Genomic DNA, 24,766 nt, shown 5'->3' on the forward strand with positions numbered 1-24,766 from the left:
AAGCACACAGCAGGGAGGGGCTAGTGATCTGAAGTCAATGATCTCAGCCACCTGCACATGGAGGCCCTCATTATTCTGGATTATTCCTTAAAATACCTGCTTTTGATACAATTTATTTTGACATCATTATTTCTTAATACATCATTATAATGACAAATAAAAATAGTTCAAATAATTTAATTCTAACTGTAATAATTTATGTAATATTGTCAAGAATTACTCGGTAATAATTTATAATATCACAGCTCACTTTAAAACCAAACATATCTTTTTAAGAAAACATGCATCTTGAAGACAGTTTCTTGCTAGAGGAGATTTATAGCAGACAGTGGTCTCTCTCCTTTGTAAACATACATCTGTCTAAAGTTCACTTTACAGAATGTTTCCGAGCATGAGATTTAAGATTATCTTTCCGTGAGAATGATTTGTTACAGATGTCACATGTAAACGGTCGCTCACCTGTATGTATACGTCTATGTCTTTCCATGTCACGTAACTGACTAAATTTACGTTTACATAAATCGCACTCATATTTCTTAGCAACATGATTTACATTCTTGATATGATATTGTAGTGCTTCAACTGTGAGAAATTTGTCCGGACAAAGTGGACATTTCACCCAGTCTTTCTCCAACTTGGACCCACTAACAATTACGGACTGTGAGTTTAGAGGTTTTTTAGTGCTCGGATCTCTTCCAGGTTTCAAATTGAATACACTTTCAATTAGCGATTTGCTTGAATCCTCAACATTGTTGTAATAACTAACAATAGGGATATCTGTCAACAAAAGTCCATCCGCGAGTTCCTCTAAATTTATATGAGGAAAAGACGTCTCTGAGTCCTCACCACTAACTTGAATATTGATGATATCTTGCGCGTCATCATGGCTGATGTTTACAGATGACTGAGGTATTCCAAATGGGCTAATATTGGCTGCAGCCTGAGTTGAAGTTTCAGGGCTGACCACACTTGGTGATTCTGCAGCTTCCGCATTGTCCTCATCGTCACTTGCCACTCCGATGTTAAATCTTGGAAGTTTTGGCTTTCTGTGGGATGCTCTTGAACCATCTGAAAGATTAAAAATCGCATTAAAATGCCATCATTTCTAATGAATAACTTTTTATGTGTTTATAATTTTGAAAGCTGTAACCAACAGGTTCAACAGACTTTCATGAAAAGCAGAAAAGCAAGAATTTGTATCTTCATACTTTATTTTAAATTCCTTTAAGTTTTCTCAATGTCAGTTCTATATTTTAAATTCCTTTAAGTTTTCTCAATGTCAGTTCTTCTATTAAGTTTGTAGATCTAATTCTGTTAAGTACTCAACAAAAAGTCAAAGTGTTAAGCCCGAAGTCGCTCACCTGAAACTGACTATCTGACCTTGAATATATACACGACACACTGAATCATGAATGGTAACAATTGTGTTTAAAACATAAAACAAGTCCAGTGCCCCAATTTGAACAAATTTGTGACAGGTTGTTACATGGATGCTACAATCTAGAAATGTTATAATGATCTGCCAGATAAAGTAATTTAAGGATATTTCTATTTTTAGCTAAAGTATTCCCTTAAAGGGGCTAAGTGACCCCATTTGAGGAAATTAAACAGAGTATTTTATAAGAATGCTACAGTTTGATGAAGATCCATCAAGTGCTTAATGAGAAGAAGTTGTTTAAGGGTATTTCTACTCTTAGTGCGCCCATTCGAACAAAATGAAGAGAAGACCTAATAATGATGCTACAGGCTAATTTGGATGAAGATCTATCAAGCGGTACATGAGACAAAATTGTATAAAGGTATATATTTTTCTAGCTCAAGTGGATCCTAAACAGGCAAAGTGCATAAATTCAAACAAATTTTAGAGAGGGCCTTACAATGATGCTACAGACCACCTTTGATGATGATCAAACAAGTGTTACATAAGTTGTTTAAAACTTTTTCTATTTTACGGAACGTAAAAGGGGTCAAGTGCCCCCATTTGAAACAAGAGGGCCATGATGGCCCTATATCGCTCACCTGTTATCATTGCACATAAGGACAAGGTCAAAAGATCATAATAACAAGAGGACCATGATGGTCCTGAATCGCTCACCTCTTCCCACATGATCCAGTTTTGAGTATGACGTCGTTTTTTCTATTATTTGACATAGTGACCTAGTTTTTGAGCTCATGTGACCCAGTTTTGAACTTGACCTAGATATTATCAAGATAAAAATTCTGACCAATTTTCATGAAGATCCATTGAAAAATATGGTCTTTAGAGAGGTCACAAGGTTTTTCTATTATTTGACCTATTGACCTAGTTTTTTCAGGCACATGACCCAGTTTCAAAATTGACCTAGATATCATCAAGGTGAACATTCTGACCAATTTTCATGAAGATCCATTCAAGGGTATGGCCTCTAAAGAGGTCACAAGGTTTTTCTATTTCAAGACCTACTGACCTAGTTTTTGATCGCAGTTGACCCAGTTTCAAACTTGACCTAGATATCATCAAGATGAACATTCAGACCAACACTCATGAAGATCCATTGAAAAATATGGCCTTTAGAGAGGTCACAAGGTTTTTCTATTATTTGACCTACTGACCTAGTTTTTGATTGCACGTGACCCACTTTCAAACTTGACCTAGATATCATCAAGATGAACATTCAGACCAACTTTCATACAGATTCCATGGAAAATATGGCTTCTAGAGAGGTCACAAGGTTTTTCTATTATTTGACCTACTGACCTAGTTTTTAACGGCATGTGACCCACTTTCGAACTTGACTTAGATATCATAAAGGTGAACATTCTGACAAATTTTCATGAAGATTTCATGAAATATATGGCCTCTAGAGAGGTCACAAGGTTTTTCTATTTTTAGACCTACTGACCTAGTTTTTGACCGCAAGTGACCCATTTTCGAACTTGACCTAGATATCATCAAGATGAACATTCAGACCAACTTTCATACAGATCCCATGAAAAAAATGGCCTTTAGACAGGTCACAAGGTTTTTCTATTATTTGACCTACTGACCTAGTTTTTGACGGCACGTGACCCAGTTTCGAACTTGACCTAGATATCATCAAGGTGAACGTTCTGACCAATTTTCATGAAGATCTTGTGAAATATATGGCCTCTAGAAAGGTCACAAGGTTTTTCTATTTTTAGACCTACTGACCTAGTTTTTGACCGCACGTGACCCAGTTTTGAACTTGACCTAGATATCATCAAGATGAACATTCAGACCAACTTTCATACAGATCCCATGAAAAATATGGCCTTTAGAGAGGTCAAAAGGATTTTCTATTATTTGACCTACTGACCTAGTTTTTGACGGCACGTGACCCAATTTCGAACTTGACCTAGATATCATCAAGGTGAACGTTCTGGCCGACTTTCATGAAGATCTTGTGAAATATATGGCCTCTAGAGAGGTCACAAGGTTTTTCTATTTTTAGACCTACTGACCTAGTTTTTGACCGCACGTGACCCAGTTTCGAACCTGACCTAGATAACATCAAGATGAACATTCTGACCAATTTTCATGAAGATCCATTGAAAATTATGGCCTCTAGAGAGGTCACAAGGTTTTTCTATTTTTAGACCTACTGACCTAGATTTTGATGGCACATGACCCAGTTTCGAACTTGACCTAGATATCATCAAGGTGAACATTCTGACCAACTTTCATACAGATCCCATGAAAAATATGGCCTTTAGAGAGGTCACAAGGTTTTTCTATTATTTGACCTACTGACCTAGTTTTTGATGGCACATGAATCAGTTTCAAACTTGACCTAGATATCATCAAGGTGAACGTTCTGGCCAACTTTCATGAAGATCTTGTGAAATATATGGCCTCTAGAGAGGTCACAAGGTTTTTCTATTTTTAGACCTACTGACCTAGTTTTTGACCGCACGTGACCCAGTTTCGAACTTGACCTAGATATCATCAAGATGAACATTCTGACCAATTTTCATGAAGATCCATTGAAAATTATGGCCTCTAGAGAGGTCACAAGGTTTTTCTATTTTTAGACCTACTGACCTAGTTTTTGATGGCACATGACCCAGTTTCGAACTTGACCTAGATATCATCAAGGTGAACATTCTGATCAACTTTCATAAAGATCCCATGAAAAATGTGACCTCTAGAGTGGTCAGAAGCAAAAGTTTACGGACGCACGCACGGACTGACAGACGGTCGACGGACAACGGACACCGCGCGATCACAAAAGCTCACCTTGTCACTTTGTGACAGGTGAGCTAAAAATCAATCAAAAGAATTATGAGAAAATATAGTTGAAATTTTCTTAAAGTAACTTTAAAAACAAGATTTGAAAACTTTTGTAGAGGTCCACTAGGCGATGCTACATGTCAAATATCTAAGCTCTAGGCCTTCTGGTTTATTTTTAGAAAATTTTGAAGATTTTTCTATATACAATCAAGTAACCCCATGGGGCGGGGTCAATTTGACCCCAGGGGTCATGATTTGAACAAATTTTGTAAAAGTCTACTAGGCAATGCTACATGTCAAATATCTAAGATCTAGGCCTTCTGGTTATTTTTTAGAATGTTTTTAAAGATTTTCCTATGTAAAATCAAGTGACCCCTAGGGTGGAGTCAATTTTGACCCCGGGGAATGATTTGAACAAATTTTGCAGAGGTCCACTAGGCAATGCTACATCTCAAATATCTAGGCTCTAGGCCTTCTGGTTAATTTTTAGAATGTTTTTAAAGATTTTCCTATGTAAAATCAAGTGACCCCTAGGGTGGAGTCAATTTTGACCCCGGGGAATGATTTGAACAAATTTTGCAGAGGTCCACTAGGCAATGCTACATCTCAAATATCTAGGCTCTAGGCCTTCTGGTTTATTTTTAGAAAAATTTTGAAGATTTTCCTATGTAAAATCAAGTGACCCCTGGGGCGGGGTCAATTTTGACCCAGGGGGTCATGATATGAACAAATTTTGTAGAGGTCCACTAGGTAATGCTACATGTGAAATATCTAAGCTCTAGGCCTTCTGGTTTATTTTTTGGAAAACTTTCGAAGATTTTCCTATGTAAAATCAAGTGACCCCTAGGGCGGGGTCAATTTTGACCCCCAGGTCATAATTTGAACAATTTTAGTAGAGGTCCACTAGGCAATGCTACATGTCAAATATCTAAGCTCTAGGGCTTCTGGTTTTTGAGAAGATTTTTTAATATTTTCCTATGTAAAATCAAGTGACCCCTGGGGCGGGGTCAATTTTGACCCGGGGGTCATGATTTGAACAAATTTTGTAGAGGTCCACTAGGCAATGCAACATGTGAAATATCTAAGCTCTAGGCCTTCTGGTTTATTTTTATAATTTTTTTGAAGATTTTCCCATGTAAAATCAAGTGACCCCTGGGGCAGGGTCAATTTTGACCCCAGGGTCATGATTTGAACAAATTAAGTAGAGGTCCACTAGGCAATGCTACATGTCAAATATCTAAGCTCTAAGTCTTCTGGTTTTTGAGAAGAAGATTTTTTAAGATTTTATGTTAAATCAAGTGACCCCTGGGGCAGGGTCAATTTTGACCCCAGGGTCATGATTTGAACAAATTTGGTAGAGGTCCACTAGGCAATGCTTCACACCAAATATCTAAGCTCTAGGCCTTCTGGTTTTTGAGAAGAAGATTTTTAAAGTTCTTCCTTTCGGTTGCCATTGCAACCAAACCAGAGTTCTGCATGGAATTCAATTCTTTGAACAATTTTGAAAGGGGGCCACCCAAGGATCATTCCTGTGAAGTTTGGTGTAATTCTGCCCAGTGGTTTTCAAGAAGAAGATTTTTTTACAAATTGTTGACGGATGATGCACGACAGACGACGTGCGATGGACGACAAGCGGTCACAATAGCTCACATTGTCACTTTGTGACAGGTGAGCTAAAAATACTAGACAGGACCTCACAATGATGCTACGAACTAAGTTTGAAGAAGATCCACCATGTCGGTCATAAGAAGTTGTTAGAAGTCTTTGCTCTTTTTTTAGATCTAGCTACCCCTAAAAGGGCCCAAGGGACCCCATTTGACAAAAAAGGGAAATAACCTTCTATTCTAATGGTGCTATAAACAAAGTTTGACAACGATCTACCACATGGTTCACGAGAAGAAGTTGTCTAAAGTTTTTTTTTGTATTTTTAGCTCTAATGGCCCCAGAAAGAGCCCCCATTTCAACAAATCTTGGAGAAGATCTTATAATGATGCTACTAACCAAGTTTGATGAAAATCCATCAAGCAGTTCATAAGAAGAAGCTGTTTTGAAAGTGCCTTACAATAATATTACAGACCAAGTTTGATGAAGATCCATCAAGCGGTTTGTGAGATGAAGTTGTTTGGAGAAGGCCTTACAATTATGTTACAGACCAACTTTAATGAAGATCCATCAACAGTTCATGAGAAGAAGGTGTTTGGAGAGGGCCTTACAATAATGTTACAGACCAATTTTGATGAAGTAATATGCATTTAATGAGATGAATTAATCTATAGGCTTTTCTATTATTAGCCTTAGCAGCCCCTTGCAGCGGTCAAATGCCCCCATTAGAATAAATTTTTGAGAAGACATTATAATGATGCTAAAGACTAAATTGTATGGATCAGAGTGCTGGAAGACCTCTTTTGCTATTGAACATAAACACGAAATCTTCCAGAATAAATCCCTACGGCGTATTCTGAAGATCTCAAATGAAGAACTGCGCAACAGAACAGGGATGCACACAGTTTTAGAGACCATCCAAACAAGACGCTGGCGATGGCTTGGACACGTCTAGCGCATGCCTCCCAACTCGCTGCCCAGAGAAGCCCTTCGTTGGACACCCCAGGGCAGAAGAAATAGAGGCCGACCAAAAGAGACCTGGAGGCGAACCATTCAGAAAGACTTGAAGAATCGAGGTCCGACAATGGAGACGGCGCCTCGAGTTGCTGCAGACAGAACCAGATGGAGGTCCCTTGCAGTTGCCTCAAGCACCAGACTGCGCTGAAGAGGATTGAGTGAGTGAGTAAAGACTAAATTTGATGAGGATACATCAAGAAATTCATGAGAAGAATCTGTTTAAAGGTTTTTGTGTTTTTAGCTCTAGAGGCCCCTAATAGGCGCTTAGTACCCGCATTTGAATAAACTTAAGAGAGGACATTGCCTGGATACTGTGGGCCAAGTCTGGTGTAATTCTGAGCAGTAGTTTCACTGAAGATGTTTATGTATATCAATGACGCCGGATGATGGACCCGGAACATTCACCTACACTAATAGTTCACCCTCAACCTTTGATTCAGGTGAGCTAAAAAGACATTTACCTTTTAATTTGGATGGGTCTCCATCATTGAGATGCTCTAAACTTGAAGGAGTGGACACATCATGGCTGCTGGACTCATTATTTAAACTGTCTATGTTTCCATGGTTACCAGCTGAGGTAAATCTAGAAGTAACAGAGCAAGCTATACTGTCTCCACCTTGGTCGCAGTCACTTGTCTGTACAGTATGCTGCTTAATGGCATCATCTTTTGTAATACGCTGTGTTATTTCATCTATTTTACTAGACAAAGTCTTCTTGGTTTTGTCTTTTTCCTTCACATCTAGAGTATGCATCTGCCTATTTGAACCACTGGCAATATTTGTTAAATGTCCATTTGGTTCAACAAGTAATGATTTTGAATTTTCTGGAGTTGTTTTACTGCCACTGAATGGATTATCTACTGATCCCGATTCTATAAATATTTTTCTTGCACCTTGATTTGGATCGTCAATCAGCACAACAGGTTGCATTTTCAGAAGTGAAAAGCCTGGTGTATTAGGTACATTAGGAGTTGATAAATTTGTCAGTAAAGGTGTAACAGAATGTACATTTGTTATATCTTTACTGTGAACAGAGGTAGTCATTGTCACATCAGGTGTCAGAATATGGTTTTGTGAAAATTCAGGTTCTAAAATTCGAGGCTTCTTTATCGCCGAGTCTTGCATTGAAACAGTTATAGACAGAGGCTTTGAACGTGAACTTCTTTTCTGTTTTCTTTTTGTAGTTTTATTTATTTGCTCTTTGGCAGATGGCCTTATGTCTTGTTTTACAGAAATATCCTGTAAGCAATTTGAAGCTGAATAAGAATTTTGCTGTAATACCGTAATGCTAGCAGTAGTTTTACAACCCGCCATGTTTTCATGATATGGTATGTTTGTAACTGGTGTGGTCTTCGATGGAGAACTTTTCTGACTTCCCAAGAAATTTGATAAAGTTTCAGGATATATAAAACTTGAAACTTGTGATGACTTCAATGTAGACGCATTAAACTGATTTTCATCAATCAGTTTCATTGGAGTAATGTTTGTCTGTAACGGTGGCATGAACTGTGGAAGAACCTGTGCACTATAAGACAAACTCATTAAGTCTTTCACTGCAGACTGGTTTATTGTTGGTAAATTTGTTAAATGTTCAGACAGAGACTGGTTTACAGTAGGCAAATCTGTTAGTGGTCCTGGCAAAAATGTACTGACTTTAGAGTTCTGGTTAGCAGCATTGTCCTCCGTGTCATTTTGTTGCGTGCTTGCCAGTAGATGGTCATTTAGTTTGCCTGGTGAATGAATTGTGAAATTATTGGTCAATGGTTGTTGTGACATTCTATTGTCTCCTGGCAACGGTAATCTATTTATGTTTGGTGGTGACAACCTGTTAACATCATCCAGGCACGTTCTCTTGTTATACGGTTGACTCCCTGTACTAACAGACTGTGTTAATGTGTTGGTACATGTTTGAGGTAATGCATTGCTCCTCTGCTCTATTAGTTTGTTGGTGCCTGATTCAAATAAATCATGGGGTATTCCAGCACTACTGATCTCAGTCATTTTGTTGGTACCTTTACAGTGTGATCCAGTGCTTTCTGACTGGGTCACTCTGCTGGTTCCTGTATGGTGTAATCCAACACTTTCTGACTGAGACACTCTGATGGAGGCTGTATGGGGCAACCCAGCGCTGCTTAGTTTTATTGATTTGCTGTGATTAAGTTGCTTCAGTCCTGCATCTTTGTGATGTGGTGTCTCAGCAGCTGGCACAACTCCCGGGGCTCTGTGACCATGGAGCTCAACTGGCTGAAGTCCTGGGACTCTGTGACCATGGGGCTCAGCTGGCTGAAGCTCTGGGGCTCTGTGAACTTGTGGCTCAGCTGTATTTGGGTGTGGCGACCCTGCCACTCTGTGACCTGAGACTTTGTGACCTGGGGGCACAGCTGTATGATATTTCTGCTTCCCTGAAACAATAATACATTTGTAATTCATAAACCTTATTCCTTTCCCATACTTCATAATCTGAAATAAAACTTTTTCTTAAATTTCTGCATTACCTTTTATAGAAGAACTGTACATATAATCATATGTATAATTAACAACTGAATTGCAACTCTGTAGTTTGCTGAATCCATGTGAAAGTTACCAAAACCCCAAAATACTCAGCACATATAGAAATGCAATGTCGCAAAATTTTGCTATAAATTCCATATGACCTGACTTTATGCTTTTTTACAATATTGTCACAATGATATTACACCACAATTTTGTCTAAAATAAGGGAATTGGAAAACATTTTGGCCCTTTTCTTACGACAAAAAATTCAGGTGTACATTTTGTCCATTTATTTCACATTCAACAAAAAAAAGTCCTATGTTTAAAAACTATCACTAAGTTCTAAAAGTTATCATGCTGTGAATTTATCTTTGACACTTCTTAAAGTTACCAGAAATAAAGTTTAATTCATTTTGAAGACAAAACAATAAAATATTCAACAACATAGCAACAAAGTGTCATAATATATACCCATCACAGCAAATTACTACTTTTTTATTACTGTGCTTATTGAGCAGGAAAGTTGTCAATTTTCTCAATTTTTACATTTTTCAAGGGTCATAACTCTGGAGACATTTATCAAAACTGGCTGGTAATTGAAGCAGACCTAGATATCTTAGGGATATATATCCTATATAGGTATGGTCGAGATCAAAAGTAAATACTCTACCAATTGGGTGGAGACTGAATTTTTGTAATTTTGAGTAGTTCAAGAGCCATAACTCAAACAGTACTAGGACTACCTGGCTGGTTACTAAACTTGGCCCAGATATTATGTCTTCATGTAAACATGCACAGCACCTTGAGAGCTGTGACCTTGTTTTGCTTTGCCTTTGAGGTCAAGGTTATTCTACAGAGCTTGTTGTATGTTTAATGAGGACTACATGCTGTGCATATACATTCAAATGAAGGAGCATATTTGAAATATAAAAATTCGACTATATATTTGAATTGTTTAGCACTAACTGTAATATAAGCTGTCACAATATATTTCAATTACACCCAAATTCCTTTTCTCTTGATTTCTTACAATATAATATGCAGAAACTGTGACTTAATTCCAAAAAGAAACCTTACCTCACTGAAGTGGAGTTGGGAAATGAGACATAGCTCAGCCCACTTGTACATGGTGTATCAGGAGATATGACCCATGAACAAAAAGAACCGTACCTTAAAGACGATGTGTTGTAAACTATGACTCAGGTTCAAAAAGAAACTTTTCCTTATTGACATTTTTTTGGAAACTACGACCAAAGTTCAAAAAGAAACCTTTGCTTGTAGACAGTGTTGGAAACAGTTCAAAAAGAGACCTTTGCTTGTAGACAGTGTTGGAAACTATGAAACAAGTAAAAAAAAAACCTTTCCCTGTAGATGGTGTGTTTGGTAATATGATCCAAGTCCAAACAGAAACCTTTCCTTGTCAACAGCATGCTGGGAACTATGACCTGAATCCAAAAAGAAACGTTTTCTTGCAGACAATGTTCAAGGAGCTATGACCAAAATCCAAAAAGAAACCTTAAGTCAGTGTGCTGGGAACTATGAACTGAGTCCAAAAAGAACTATGCCTTGTAGATGGTACATCAGGTACCATGACTTGAAACCAAAAGTAAACCTTACCTTGCAGACAGTGTGTTAGAAACTACCTTACGTTGTAGACAGTGTGTTAGAAACCACCTTACCTTGTAGACAGTGTGTTAGAAACCACCTTATCTTGTAGACAGTGTGTTAGAAACCACCTTACCTTGTAGACAGTGTGTTAGAAACCACCTTATCTTGTAGACAGTGTGTTAGAAACCACCTTACCTTGTAGACAGTGTGTTAGAAACCACCTTATCTTGTAGACAGTGTGTTAGAAACCACCTTACCTTGTAGAGTGTGTTAGAAACTACCTTACCTTGTAGACAGTGTGTTAGAAACCACCTTATCTTGTAGAGTGTGTTAGAAACTACCTTACCTTGTAGACAGTGTGTTAGAAACCACCTTACCTTGTAGACAGTGTGTTAGAAACCATCTTACCTTGCAGACAGTGTGTTAGAAACCACCTTACCTTGTAGACAGTGTGTTAGAAACTACCTTACCTTGTAGACAGTGTGTTAGAAACGACCTTACCTTGTAGACAGTGTGTTAGAAACCATCTTACCTTGTAGACAGTGTGTTAGAAACCACCTTACCTTGTAGACAGTGTGTTAGAAACTACCTTACCTTGTAGACAGTGTGTTAGAAACGACCTTACCTTGTAGACAGTGTGTTAGAAACCACCTTATCTTGTAGACAGTGTGTTAGAAACCACCTTACCTTGTAGAGTGTGTTAGAAACTACCTTACCTTGTAGACAGTGTGTTAGAAACCACCTTATCTTGTAGAGTGTGTTAGAAACCACCTTACCTTGTAGACAGTGTGTTAGAAACCACCTTACCTTGTAGAGTGTGTTAGAAACCACCTTACCTTGTAGACAGTGTGTTAGAAACCACCTTATCTTGTAGAGTGTGTTAGAAACTACCTTACCTTGTAGACAGTGTGTTAGAAACCACCTTACCTTGTAGACAGTGTGTTAGAAACCATCTTACCTTGCAGACAGTGTGTTAGAAACCACCTTACCTTGTAGACAGTGTGTTAGAAACCACCTTACCTTGTAGACAGTGTGTTAGAAACGACCTTACCTTGTAGACAGTGTGTTAGAAACCATCTTACCTTGTAGACAGTGTGTTAGAAACCACCTTACCTTGTAGACAGTGTGTTAGAAACGACCTTACCTTGTAGACAGTGTGTTAGAAACGACCTTACCTTGTAGACAGTGTGTTAGAAACGACCGTACCTTGTAGACAGTGTGTTAGAAACGACCTTACCTTGTAGACAGTGTGTTAGAAACGACCGTACCTTGTAGACAGTGTGTTAGAATCCACCTTACCTTGTAGACAGTGTGTTAGAAACCACCTTTCCTTGTAGACAGTGTGTTAGAAACTACCTTACCTTGTAGACAGTGTGTGTTAGAAACCACCTTACCTTGTAGACAGTGTGTTAGGAACTGTGACTTGATATCCTCCCTCATATCCAGAAAGCCCTGCCCCCTGTCTGACTCCAGGTGGCTTAATGTCCCTGCTGTAAGGTTGGCTGACAGAACAAGTGTTTCCTCCCCTGCATGATCTTGTAGCTGCTCAACCTGCAGAAATCATGATGTTGAAGCATAATTGTACTGACTTCCAACCCCCAACTGTATATAAGCAACACACATTTACATTGTATTTTGAATAAATCCATTTACTCAGAGCAATTTGTTTTTACCTGGCTATCACATAGCCTTCATCGGCTGACTGCACTGAGTTCTGGTCAGCGGGTATCACATGACTGAGTCATCATGGGACACCAGAAGAGGGCTGTACCGCTGGAAGCTCCAACCCCTCATCCCGGTTGAGGGATGTTTACCTTTGCTTGATGAGTATGACCAGACCACAGTGCCGTCAGCTGATGAGGGCTATGTGAGATAGCTGAAATATCAAGGTAAAAACAAATTACTCTGAGTAAATGGATTTATTCAAAACATGAACAAGAGCCACTAGAAGCAACCCTGTAGTGTCAGATACGGGATAACTTCCTAGATAATGTATGGCATTTAAAGAATTTATATTTATTTCGAGATAGTAATGATAAACTATATGTAAAAGAAATTTAAAAAATGTAACTATTACATTGAATTTCTAGCATAAAGAAACATATAAACAAGAGGACCATGATGGTCCTGAATCGCTCACCTCTTCCCACATGACCCAGTTTTGAGTATGTCTTTTTTTCTATTATTGGAAATAGTGACCTAGTTTTTGAGCTCATGTGACCCAGTTCTGAACTTGACCTAGATATTACCAAGATAAAAATTCTGACCAATTTTCATGAAGATCCATTGAAAAATATGGTCTCTAGAGAGGTCACAATGTTTTTCTATTATTTGACCTGTTGACCTTGTTTTCGAAGGTACGTGACCCTGTTTTGAACTTTACCTAGATATCATCAAGGTGAACATTCTCACTAACTTTCATGAAGATCTCATGAAAAATATGGCCTCTAGAGAGGTCAGAAGGTTTTTCTGTTTTATACCTACTGGCCTAGTTTTTGCCCGCATGTGACCCAGTTTAGACACTGACCTAGATATCATCAAGGTGAACATTCAGATCAATTTTCATGAAGATCCATTGAAAAATATGGCCTCTAGAGAGGTCAGAAGATTTTAATAATTTTAGACCTACTGACCTAGATTTTGACCGCAGTTGACCCAGTTTCAAATTTGACCTAGATATCATCAAGATGAACATTCAGACCAACTTTTATTCAGATCCCATGAAAAGTATGGCCTCTAGAGAGGTCACAATGTTTTTTTATTATCTGACCTACTGACCTAGTTTTTTAAGGCACGTGACCCAGTTTCAAACTTGACCTAGATATCATCAAGGTGAACATTCTGACCAATTTCTATGGAAATCCATTCACAAGTATGGCCTCTAGAGAGGTCACAAGGTTTTTCTATTTTTAGACTTACTGACCTAGTTTTTGACCGCACATGACCCAGGAGTTCCATTTGACCCGGGACCCCGGGTCTGGACCCGGGAGATTTTCAAAAGACGCTCAAAGGACCCGGCAGAATACTTGCCTGTGCGTCCTTTGGGACCCGGGGGGGGGGGCATTTTCCTTTGATAATCCTTTCTCTTATCATTAATTTCCTTCAGTAAAACTATTTCCACGATAGACACGTGTATTAAAAATAAACACTCGCGGTCATGCTCTCCTGCCTTTGATCTTTGCTAATTCCCGCCCTTTCTCCTGTAGACATGCCTCGCTGATTTTTTATCTGCAAGTTACGTCACGGCGAGTGCACATAGGTAACAAGAAATCAATGAAGTGTTGAAATTAATTGATAAAGCGAATCCTGTGTACTGTCAAAAAAGGCGCCAATTATTAAATTATCGTAAGCAGCTGATTACCGAGCATGTGAAAAGTGCCCTGCAAGATTTTCTCATGCCAACTTTAAATTAGACCATTGTTTAGTGATCATATCGTAATTTCAACAAGAAACTTCACAAATTTTGATGAATTTCGAAAGCAAAAATAAGTTTAGAATGTGCGTTCACGGGTCTAATTACACCCGATGTCATATGCATATTTCCAAAATTCCTAAAAAAAAACCTGACTTTCAATGCAGTTTTTTATGATAAGTAGCATCATTATTTGAGGAACTATCGCTGATTTAGCTTAGTTTGCCAAATAAACTGAGCAAAAATACTTTCCGATGACATTCTGAAAGTGTAACAGTATCCGGATAGTATATTTTGGATACATTTTTCTAGAGTGTTACAGCACTGTTCTGCTATTAACAAGAGGACCATGATGGTCCTGAATTGCTCACCTCTTCCCACATGACCCAGTTTTGAGTATGACGTCGCTGACCTAGATATTATCAAGATAAAAATGCTGACCAATTTTCATGAAGATCCATTGAAAAATATGGTCTCTAGAGATGGCACAAGGTTTTTCTATTATCTGACCTATTGACCTAGTTTTCAAAGGTACGTGACCCTGTTTTGAACTTTACCTAGATATCATCAAGGTGAACATTCTCACTAATTTTCATGAAGGTCTCATGAAAAATATGGCCTCTAGAGAGGTCAAAAGATTTTTCTAATTTTAGACCTACTGACCTAGTTTTTGACCGCAGTTGTCCCAATTTCAAACTTGACCTAGATATCATCAAGATGAACATTCAGACCAACTTTCATACAGATCCCATGAAAAGTATGGCCTCTAGAGAGGTCACAAGGTTTTTTTATTATTTGACCTACTTACCAAGTTTTTAAGGCACGTGACCCATTTCAAACTTGACCTAGATATCATCAAGGTGAACATTCTGACTAATTTTCATGAAGATCCATTCAAGGGTATGGCCTCTAGAGAGGTCACAAGGTTTTTCTATTTCAAGACCTACTGACCTAGTTTTTGATCGCAGTTGACCCAGTTTCAAACTTGACCTATGTATCATCAAGATCAACATTCAGACCGACTTTCATACAGATCCCATGAAAAATATGGCCTCTAGAGAGGTCACAACGTTTTTTCATTATTTGACCTACTGACCCACTTATTGAAGGCATGTGACCTACTTTCAAACTTGACCTAGATATCATCAAGATGAACATTCTGACCAATTTTTATGGAGATCCATTCACAAGTATGGCCTCTAGAGAGGTCACAAGGTTTTTCTATTTTTAGACCTACTGACCTAGTTTTTGACCGCACATGACCCTGTTTCGAGCTTGACCTAGATATCATCAAGATGAACACTCAGACCAACTTTCATACAGATCCCATGAAAAATATGGCCTCTAGAAAGGTCACAAGGTTTTTCTATTATTTGACCTACTGACCTAGTTTTTGAAGCCACGTGACCCACTTTCGAACCTGACCTAGATATCATCAAGATGAACATTCTGACCAATTTTCATGAAGATCTCATGAAATATATGGCCTCTAGAGAGGTCACAAGGTTTTTCTATTTTTAGACCTACTGACCTCGTTTCTTAAGGCACGTGACCCAGTTTCGAACTTGACCTAGATATCATCAAGATGAACATTCAGACCAACTTTCATACAGATCCCATGAAAAATATGGCCTTTAGAGAGGTCACAAGGTTTTTCTATTATTTGACCTACTAACCTAGTTTTTGATGGCAAGTGACCCAGTTTCGAACCTGACCTAGATATCATCAAGGTGAACGTTCTGACCAATTTTCATGAAGATCTTGTGAAATATATGGCCTCTAGAGAGGTCACAAGGTTTTTTTTTCTATTTTTAGACCTACTGACCTAGTTTATGAAGGCACTTGGCCCAGTTTCGAACTTGACCTAGATATCATCAAGATAAACATTCTGACCAATCTTCATGAAGGTCTTGTGAAATATATGGCCTCTAGAGAGGTCACAAGGTTTTTCTATTTTTAGACCTACTGACCTAGTTTTTGATGGCACGTGACCCAGTTTCGAACTTGACCTAGATATCATCAAGATGAACATTCTGACCAATTTTCATAAAGATCCCTCAAAAAATGTGACCTCTAGAGTGGTCACAAGCAAAAGTTTACGTACGGACGGACGCACTGACACACGGACGACGGACGACGGACACCGCGCGATCACAAAAGCTCACCTTGTCACTTTGTAACAGGTGAGCTAAAAATCAATAGACACTGCAAATCTAGGTAATTTGTAATTGTCAATACTAAACCTTTAAAGTAGGCATTTCAAATACCTTCAAATATGTGTCGTTCAATATTTCATAACTTAGGAAACTACAACACTTGAAAATGTTGAATGGCCTTGTTGTTTTCAGCATAATTTTTGAAAAAAAAAGAATATTTATAGCAGTGAAACCCTTCCGTATTTCATATATCTACAAATGAACCAAAATTATTGAAAATATCTGGTACAGTTGAAAGTTCATCTTCCTCGTAAGTGTTACAGAATTTCCTTGTCTGATTTTGTTAAAACTGTTCCATAAAATCAATGTTTTCAACAAAATTTCTCTGTGTTATCTTGTTTTAGCTGTTCCATAAAACCAGTGTTTTCAACAAAATGTCTCTGTCTTAACATATTTTAACTGTTCGATATACAATGTAGTAAGTGTTTTCAACAGAATGGCCCTATCTGATCTTATTTCAACTGTTCAATAAAGTAACTGTTATCTGCTGAAATAGACTGTTACTTACAAGGTTCTGTATCTGACTTTTGAGAACAAATTTCAGTATTTCTACATAACCAGGTATGTCCTGTATACTGGAAACATCCACAATTCTCATGATGGCTGCCAGCCCTGAAATATGGTTTACTTGATATATTTAGTGAAATATTTAGTATAAAACAGTACCGTTATATATACAGTGTAACTTACCTTAAGTTATCACTAAGAAAACTTCCCTTTTAATATATGTGGTCTCTCAAGCAAGTTTAACTGTGTACAAAGTTTCAGCTGAATTTCTGCATCCTTAACCAAAAAAAGACACAGATAATAACTTTGCAAATTTCTATAACTATTATTTATTGTAATCCAGATTTATGTGCAATATTTGGTGGGAATGTATACCATTTCAAGGCTAATATATTCTTTACTGAGTTTATACAAAACAAAAGACAGAATATGACCAGCAAATCCATAAATTGTCCTAGCAATTCATAGTTAATTTGCCAGTCATATTCTTTCATTCATTTCACATAAACTCTGAAGAAAATAGCTTCAATTCTCACATTTACATTATCATTTCCTGTCCATTTGTACACAAGTGTTTTTGATCAGTCAGGGGTGTAACTGTTTCAAGTAACCGCAGTTTATAACCAATTTGAGTTACCGCCTATCCTTCCATAACTTGTTTCAGTTATCATAAAATATTACAAAGCCCTCCTGTGCCAATTCCTCATTTTGAATGAGACTAATGCAATTATTTCCTGAATCCTTGAACTTTTATCTTTCCAATTATGCTGTTAAATTTTTTACACAAGGCTGATAAGGTTTTACGCAAAAGTTTTAAAGCTATAAAACTCTTAACATCCCAATATGCTTATCAGGTCATGATCACACTAAAAGAGAATTTGATTAACCATGGTTTGCTACTAATTACACTTTAAGGTCACTTTGTAAGAACAGAACAACAGATAAGCTGCATATTTGCGTAAAAATCCAATTAAAATTTGCAAAATACCCAACAGATTTATTTCTAATGCATATCAAAACTCAAACAAAAAACCAAAATACCCAATTCTCATCCCAATGCATGCGTATCTTTGAAATACTCTTAAGGTAGCAGGGTACACTTCGAATTTTGGCCCCCGTCAATATTTGTAACAAATAGAACTTCGTGATTTTGGATGTCTGTAAATTAAGGTGAGAGATAATGATTATTAATTCTTTAGAAAATTTATACAGCCGATACATGTAAAATTCTGATGTCAGTTGAAAAACTAACTGCTGGTAGCTTTGTATGATCAATGAGACACCTTTTCCCAGAAAAATTCAAATCATGGAAGGGTTCTGTGCTTTTGATTGATACTCAGGAACATTTTCGCTATTTTGTGAAAAAATGAGCTGGATGGGCCCCCATTCCATTTATATCCTGACGTTCAGTAAGGACTATTAAATTGAGAAATGCAATAAAATTGGGCATTGTTCTTGCAGCGGGATAGTTGCAGGCTGTTCAAAAAGTGCAAAATTGATGATATTGGCATGCTATTTTTCATGGATGGTGTAAACCTTTCTTTTTGATAACTTTCTTTATTCTTGTATGAAAATCCTGACCTTGCCATTAATTAAAAGCATAAAACATACATGCAATTTATAAAATGGCCTCCCTGATTCTGCTCATAGGGGAAGTGCAATATTGCGACTCGCTACATGTAAGACCGTCCGTGCCCAAAATGTTCGCATCCAAGTGTACCCTGCTACCTAAATAATTTGTTCGCATATGTCTACTGTTCGAAAAATGTTACATTTGTCAGTTGTATCATTCTCGGGCACTCGATAACAGCGATACAGTCCGAACCAATCCTACTTTTCATCTGTATCAATAATGCGTGCACAATAAGCGTCTGTTGGCAAAATGGCATAATTGGGGTAGAAAAAAATCCAGATGAATTAAAGCAGTCTAAGTGTAATATAACCAATTTTTTCCTGTCGGTCTCAGATGGGGAGAAAGTTGTTTTACGTATATTAAATGATATTGTATCTAGTTGCATAAGTTATTCATCTGTAAACGAAGTAGTGAGTGATCTTCTGGACCAACTACTGGTCAATTTGATATTTGCAGTAAACAAAAAATCTTATATAAAATTTACACATTCCAGCGTTCGTGTCAATAAAAAACTTTGAGTGAATGAAAAATAAAGTACCCATGGCTGCTGATTAAACGCAAGTCAAATGGAATGAGAATGCATGGAAACCCAATAAAAGTAAACATCATGGGGTAATATGTGTTAGAATACCCTACTGATTTTAGGCAATACCCAGTTAAAACCAAAATGATGGAGTTATACCCAATTCATTCTGAAAGCTTATCTGTTGCTCTGAGAAAAGCAAGAAAACTTTTTTTTGAATAACTTACCTGAGTTAACTTTATTTTTATAACTAATACACTCAAAGTATTATACAGGTTAAAAAATGCTTGAAAAAGTAACTGAAATAGGTTATATAACTTAAAACAGTTACACCCCTGACTGTTTATGAACCGAACATATTTAGTTGAATATAACATTAGAATCTGCTTTCCAGTCATTCTGTTCACCAGACAGAACAACTGTGACATCTGCATCTAGGGGACATTCTCACAGACTGCATGTGGGTGTTGTTGAAACAGTGGCATGTTACCGCCAAGTGACTTTATCATAACTTTATCACCTTTCCTTAAATTGTGGTTTATACAAAATATGTCATTGACTACAACACAAGGGGATAGCAAGTTCGAGCCCACACTCAAACAAACTAAAAATAACTAACATCGGGATAAGAGTCCCATGTATGGTAGTCCAACAAATTTGGTGCGGTCCTAGGAAATACTGAGATAATTTGTTTCATATGGGCAATATCCCCATTTGCATCAAACAATAAAAAGACCAAAATAGTGGAAGCAATTTCCAACGAAATTTTCGCCGCTGCCGATGCTTTTCAATAATAGCATATATTTAAATGCCCATTTTGTCACGAATTGGCAATAAATTAAAAACAAGAGGGCCATGATGGCCCTATATTGCTAACCTGAGTTAAATTGCTTGCCTAAACAAATTTCTTTGTTAAACCTTCAAAAACAAGAAAGAAGGTCAGCAGGTCATATTCATGGTCACTGAAAGTGCAAAATTGTACATGTCATCAAAATTTCAAGGCTGTATCTTAAAAAAACAAGAAAGTAGGTCAGTAGGTCACATTCATGGTCACTGAAAGTACCTTTTAAGATCAGTGTGCAAAACTGTACATGTCATCCAAATTTCAAGGCTGTATCTAAAAAACAAGAAAGTAGGCCAGTAGGTCAAGGTCACAGTCGGGTGACCCTTATCACTTGGGATCATCAGGTAAATATCATTAAACAGTCTAGGAAATATGATCTTACAATTTTTGAAGTATTTTTTCCTATTTAATTCATATTGCAAATGACCCCTGAGGTGGGGCATCTTTTGACCTCTGGGTCATAATTCGAACAGTCTTGTTTGAGAACAACTAGGCAATGATACATACAAAATATCAAAGGCATAGGCCTTGAACTTTCAGATAAAAAGATTTTTTAAAGTTTTTTCATATACAAGTCTATGTAAAATCTGGAACCCCCAGGGCAGGGCCTCTTTCTCCCCAGGGGCATAATTTGAATAATTTTGGTATTAGACCACTAGGCAATGCAACATACCAAATATCAAAAGCATAGGCCTTGCAGTTTCAGGCAAGAATATCTTTAAACCTTTTTCCTATATATGTGTCTATGTAAAACTAGGGAAACCAATGGCAGGGCCTCTTTTCACCCAAGGGGAATAATTTCAACATTCTCGGTAGAGGACCACAAGGCAATGCTACATACCAGATATCAAAAGCCTAGGTCTTGTGGTTTCAGACAAGAAGATTTTTAAAGTTTTTTTTCTATACAAGTTTATATAAACCATGTGACCTCCCTGGGTGGGGCCATATTTCACCCTAGGGGATTTATTTGAACAATCTTAGTGGAGGCCCACTATATGATGCTACATACCAAATATCAAAGCCCTAGGCCCTTTTGTTTTTGACAGGAAGATTTTCAAAGTCTTTCCCTATAAAAGTATATAGAAACAATGTGACCCCCTGAGGGCAGGTCCATATTGAATCCTGGTGGATAATTTGAATAATCTTTTCAGAGGTCCACTAGATGATGCTACATACTAAATATCAAACCCCTATGTCTTATGGTTCTGGACAAGAAGATTTTCAAAGTTTTTCCCTATATAAGTCTATATAAACCATGTGACCTCCCCCCCCAACCCCCTGGCCGGGGCTGTATTTAATCCTAGGGGGGCAAGTTGAACAATCTTGGTAGATACCCACTAAATGATGCTATAATATACCAAGTATCAAAGCCCTAGGCCTTGTACTTAATAACAAGAAATTTTAAGTTTTTTTTCCCTTCGGTTGCAATGGCAACCAGAGTTAAATGCTGTTGAAATCGTTGATTTCGTGTTAGTTAAAACGGCAAAGCGACCAGTAAGCACAGTCCCACATATATTTTAGTTGCCTTTAGATAATTACGCCACGCGAGAACACTAGCACTGCTTACTTCGAAATTTTCTTGCTTCTCATGGTGGGTAGGGATTCCTGGTGTTATTTTATCATATAGAAGTGTGGTCTTTTTACATATACATACTTTTTGTGGTTTTTGTACAGAATTTCAGGCTCCTGTGAGCATATAAACATCTCCGAGCTGGAATTTTTTAGCTACTGGTACTGATGATAAACCCGAACAGAAAAAGAGGTTTTTTACCTGTAACTTTTTTATTTCTGCAAATTGTGATCAATGGTCGGTATCAAAGTAAAGCTTAACATTTGCTGTAAACTTTACATAATCCAAACTTATATTTAGTAATCAAACTCATACGAAGTGAGGCCCAGAAAGGGGTTTGTACAATGGGGACTGTACGAACATTGACTGATGATAAATTCGACCACTTTGTCATTTACAAAATTTTCTTTGTACAGGGTTCATACAGATCTTGCATCCATACAAGAATTCCATGACTTTTCCATGACATTGCCTGGTTTTCCATGATGCAATCCAAACATACGAAACTCGAAATAAATGCAATGATACACTCATTTTATTGGCATACAAAGACTTTTATTTCAAACTATTTGCAAAATAAGTCTTTAGTTGTTGTTTTTTTTCTTTTTCAAGAGTAAAGTTCAAGTTCCAACAGCTGTTTACTCTTTTTGTTTTAGTGAGTCAAGTTTATGGTCAAGTTTAAGGTCCAACTGCTCTAATTCCTGTTGCTTTTCTTTAGCAGTCCTTCTCAAAGAGTTAGCTTGGGTCACAAATGCTATCTTTCCTGTGGTTTCTGCTTTGTCATACAATTTTTCACTTGCAGAAGTTAAATCTTGAACCTCCTGTTCAAGCTTAGTCTTTTTCTTTTTCAATTCTGACATTTCTTCCAGAACATGTTTTCTTTTCCCAAGTTCAATTGCTGATCTTTCTAGTTCCCTGGTTTTCTCCAAGTAAGTCTCATACTTTTGCCTTGCCCCCTTGACAGATACAAGTAACTCTTTACTTAAGCCAACATTCTGAATACCTCCTACAGACTTAACATGGTCACAGATGAGTCTTTGAGCAACCACAGTTTCATGTTTCATATTCTCAACCTCTACTTCTTTGTTCACACTGAAACCCCTCTCAACTGCAGCCTGTCCATGTGACAAGGTCAGAAGCATTTTTACAAGTTCAAGCAATTCTTTGTATCTGTCCATCTCCTTGGACATGCATTCATAAAGTTCACGACAGTTTCCTCGCGTTTTGTTTCCACAGGTTTGAAAAAAGATTTTAATGTGTCACATGTTTTTGTCGTTTTATCACGGAGTTCAATGCTTGCAACGTGTTTTCCACCTTTCATGTGCGATTTTATTGCAGTTTCGCCCATATTTGACAGATCGATAAGTTTGTCACAGACGGTGCGTAAGGCTTTCCTGTTATCTGATTTGAAAGGTTTTAACCATGCTTTGTACTGTTCATTCCTTTCCCAGTTAGTGTTGTATCGGCAACTTCTTTTCTGACTCATATTTTACTATTTTTAGCTATTTCACGCTTAGTTTCGTTTTTAAAAGTACAACGAAAATAAACCGGAAACGGTGCAATAGTAAACTTAACGGTCATTTTGTACCCAACCAGATTCGACCCCAATATTGACATAAATTACTGATTGTTCGATTATGCGTTTAAATCTTGGTTTTTCTGATATTAAATTAAAACAGATGTAATCGTTTTATGCACATACAGACTTATTTCAGATCACTTTCCTACTTTCCATGACGATTTGTAAATTTTCCATGACATTTCCATGACAAAATGCAAAAATTCAATTTTCCCTGACTTTTCCAGACAAATCTCTTTTTCCATGACTTTTCCAGACCTGTGCGAACCCTGTTTGTAGAATTATATTGAAGCTTTCCCCAAAAAGCTGCAACACTCATTCCTGATCAAGTAATGAAAAGTGATCCAGTGTCAGGCCTACATGTGTCGACAGTGAGCATGCACAAAAAAACACCCTCTTCCCCAGTAATTTTGGATAAATATTTTTTATACAGATAAATGTAAGCTATTTATTTATACAGAATATTTACCAATTTTGTTTTTGTTTACACCAGTTACTGGTACTGATAATAAACCCGAACAGAAAATGAGGTTTTTTACCTGTAACTTTTTTATTTCTGCAAATTGAAATCAATGGTCGGTATCAAAATAAAGCTTAACCTTTGCTGAAAACTTTACATAGTTCAAATTTATATTTAGTAAGCAAACTCACACGAAATGAGGGCCTGAAAGGGGTATGTAAAAAGGGGACTTTATGAACGTTGACTGATGATAAATTCAAACCCTTTGTCATTTACAAAATTTCCTTGGTATTATTATATTGAAACTTTCCCCAAAAAGCTGCAACAGTCATTCCTGATCAAGTAATGAAAAGTTAACAAATGTCAGGCCTTCATGTTTCGACAGTGAGCATGCGCAAAAAAACACGCTCTTCCCCATTAATTTTGGATAAATATTTTTTATACAAATTTTACAAAGTCATTTATTTATACAGAATATTTCCCAATTTTGTTTTTGTTTACAACAGTTGGTGTTGTAAGTGGAAACTATTAGATGGTGTGTTCAATTTTATAAATAACTGATTGCAATCGAATATTTCCAAGGTGTTCGATTTTATCATCTGTCCGGGTTTATCATCAGTACCAGTAGTGTTGTAAGTGGAAATTATTAGATGATGCGTTCAATTTTATAAATAACCGATTGCAATTGAATATTTCCAAGGTGGTCGACTTTATCATCTGTCCAGGTTTATCATCAGTACCAGTAATGAAATTATAGCACGACAGACTTCTGGCACGATTCCTGGTTAGGTTTCAGTACTGGATTCGTTTCAGCTCTGTAACAGCATATAAACATCTGAGCTGAAATCTTTTAGCTACAACTTGTGTATAAGTAATTAAATGTAAACTGATTAAAAAAAAGATCTATCTGGGAAGTTTGTATCATTGCTCAAGGAAATGTTCAATTCAGTCGGAAAGTTACCAAGTGATTTATTATATACAATGTTGCTCCTATTACCTTATGTTCTGTGATTAATCTCGATATGCTGCGAAAATAAATACATTAATTAAAATTTACAAATGGCGTATACA

General features: G+C 37.2%; 1 protein-coding gene across 1 annotated transcript; it reads right to left on the reverse strand.

Annotated features, from left to right (window-relative positions):
* Positions 1-161: 161 nt before the first annotated feature.
* LOC123563725 (uncharacterized) lies at positions 162-24,766 on the reverse strand. Its single transcript, XM_053535178.1, has 5 exons — positions 24,693-24,766; positions 17,088-17,191; positions 12,346-12,502; positions 7,312-9,252; positions 162-1,068 (listed from the first exon to the last, which is right to left on the reverse strand). Exons 2-5 carry the CDS (start codon positions 17,175-17,177, stop codon positions 368-370), a joined length of 2,889 nt encoding a protein of 962 aa, XP_053391153.1. The 5' UTR covers positions 17,178-17,191; positions 24,693-24,766; the 3' UTR covers positions 162-367.

The sequence above is a fragment of the Mercenaria mercenaria genome, chromosome 2 (genome assembly GCF_021730395.1).
Source record: "Mercenaria mercenaria strain notata chromosome 2, MADL_Memer_1, whole genome shotgun sequence".
In the NCBI taxonomy this organism is placed as follows: Eukaryota; Metazoa; Mollusca; class Bivalvia; order Venerida; family Veneridae; genus Mercenaria; species Mercenaria mercenaria.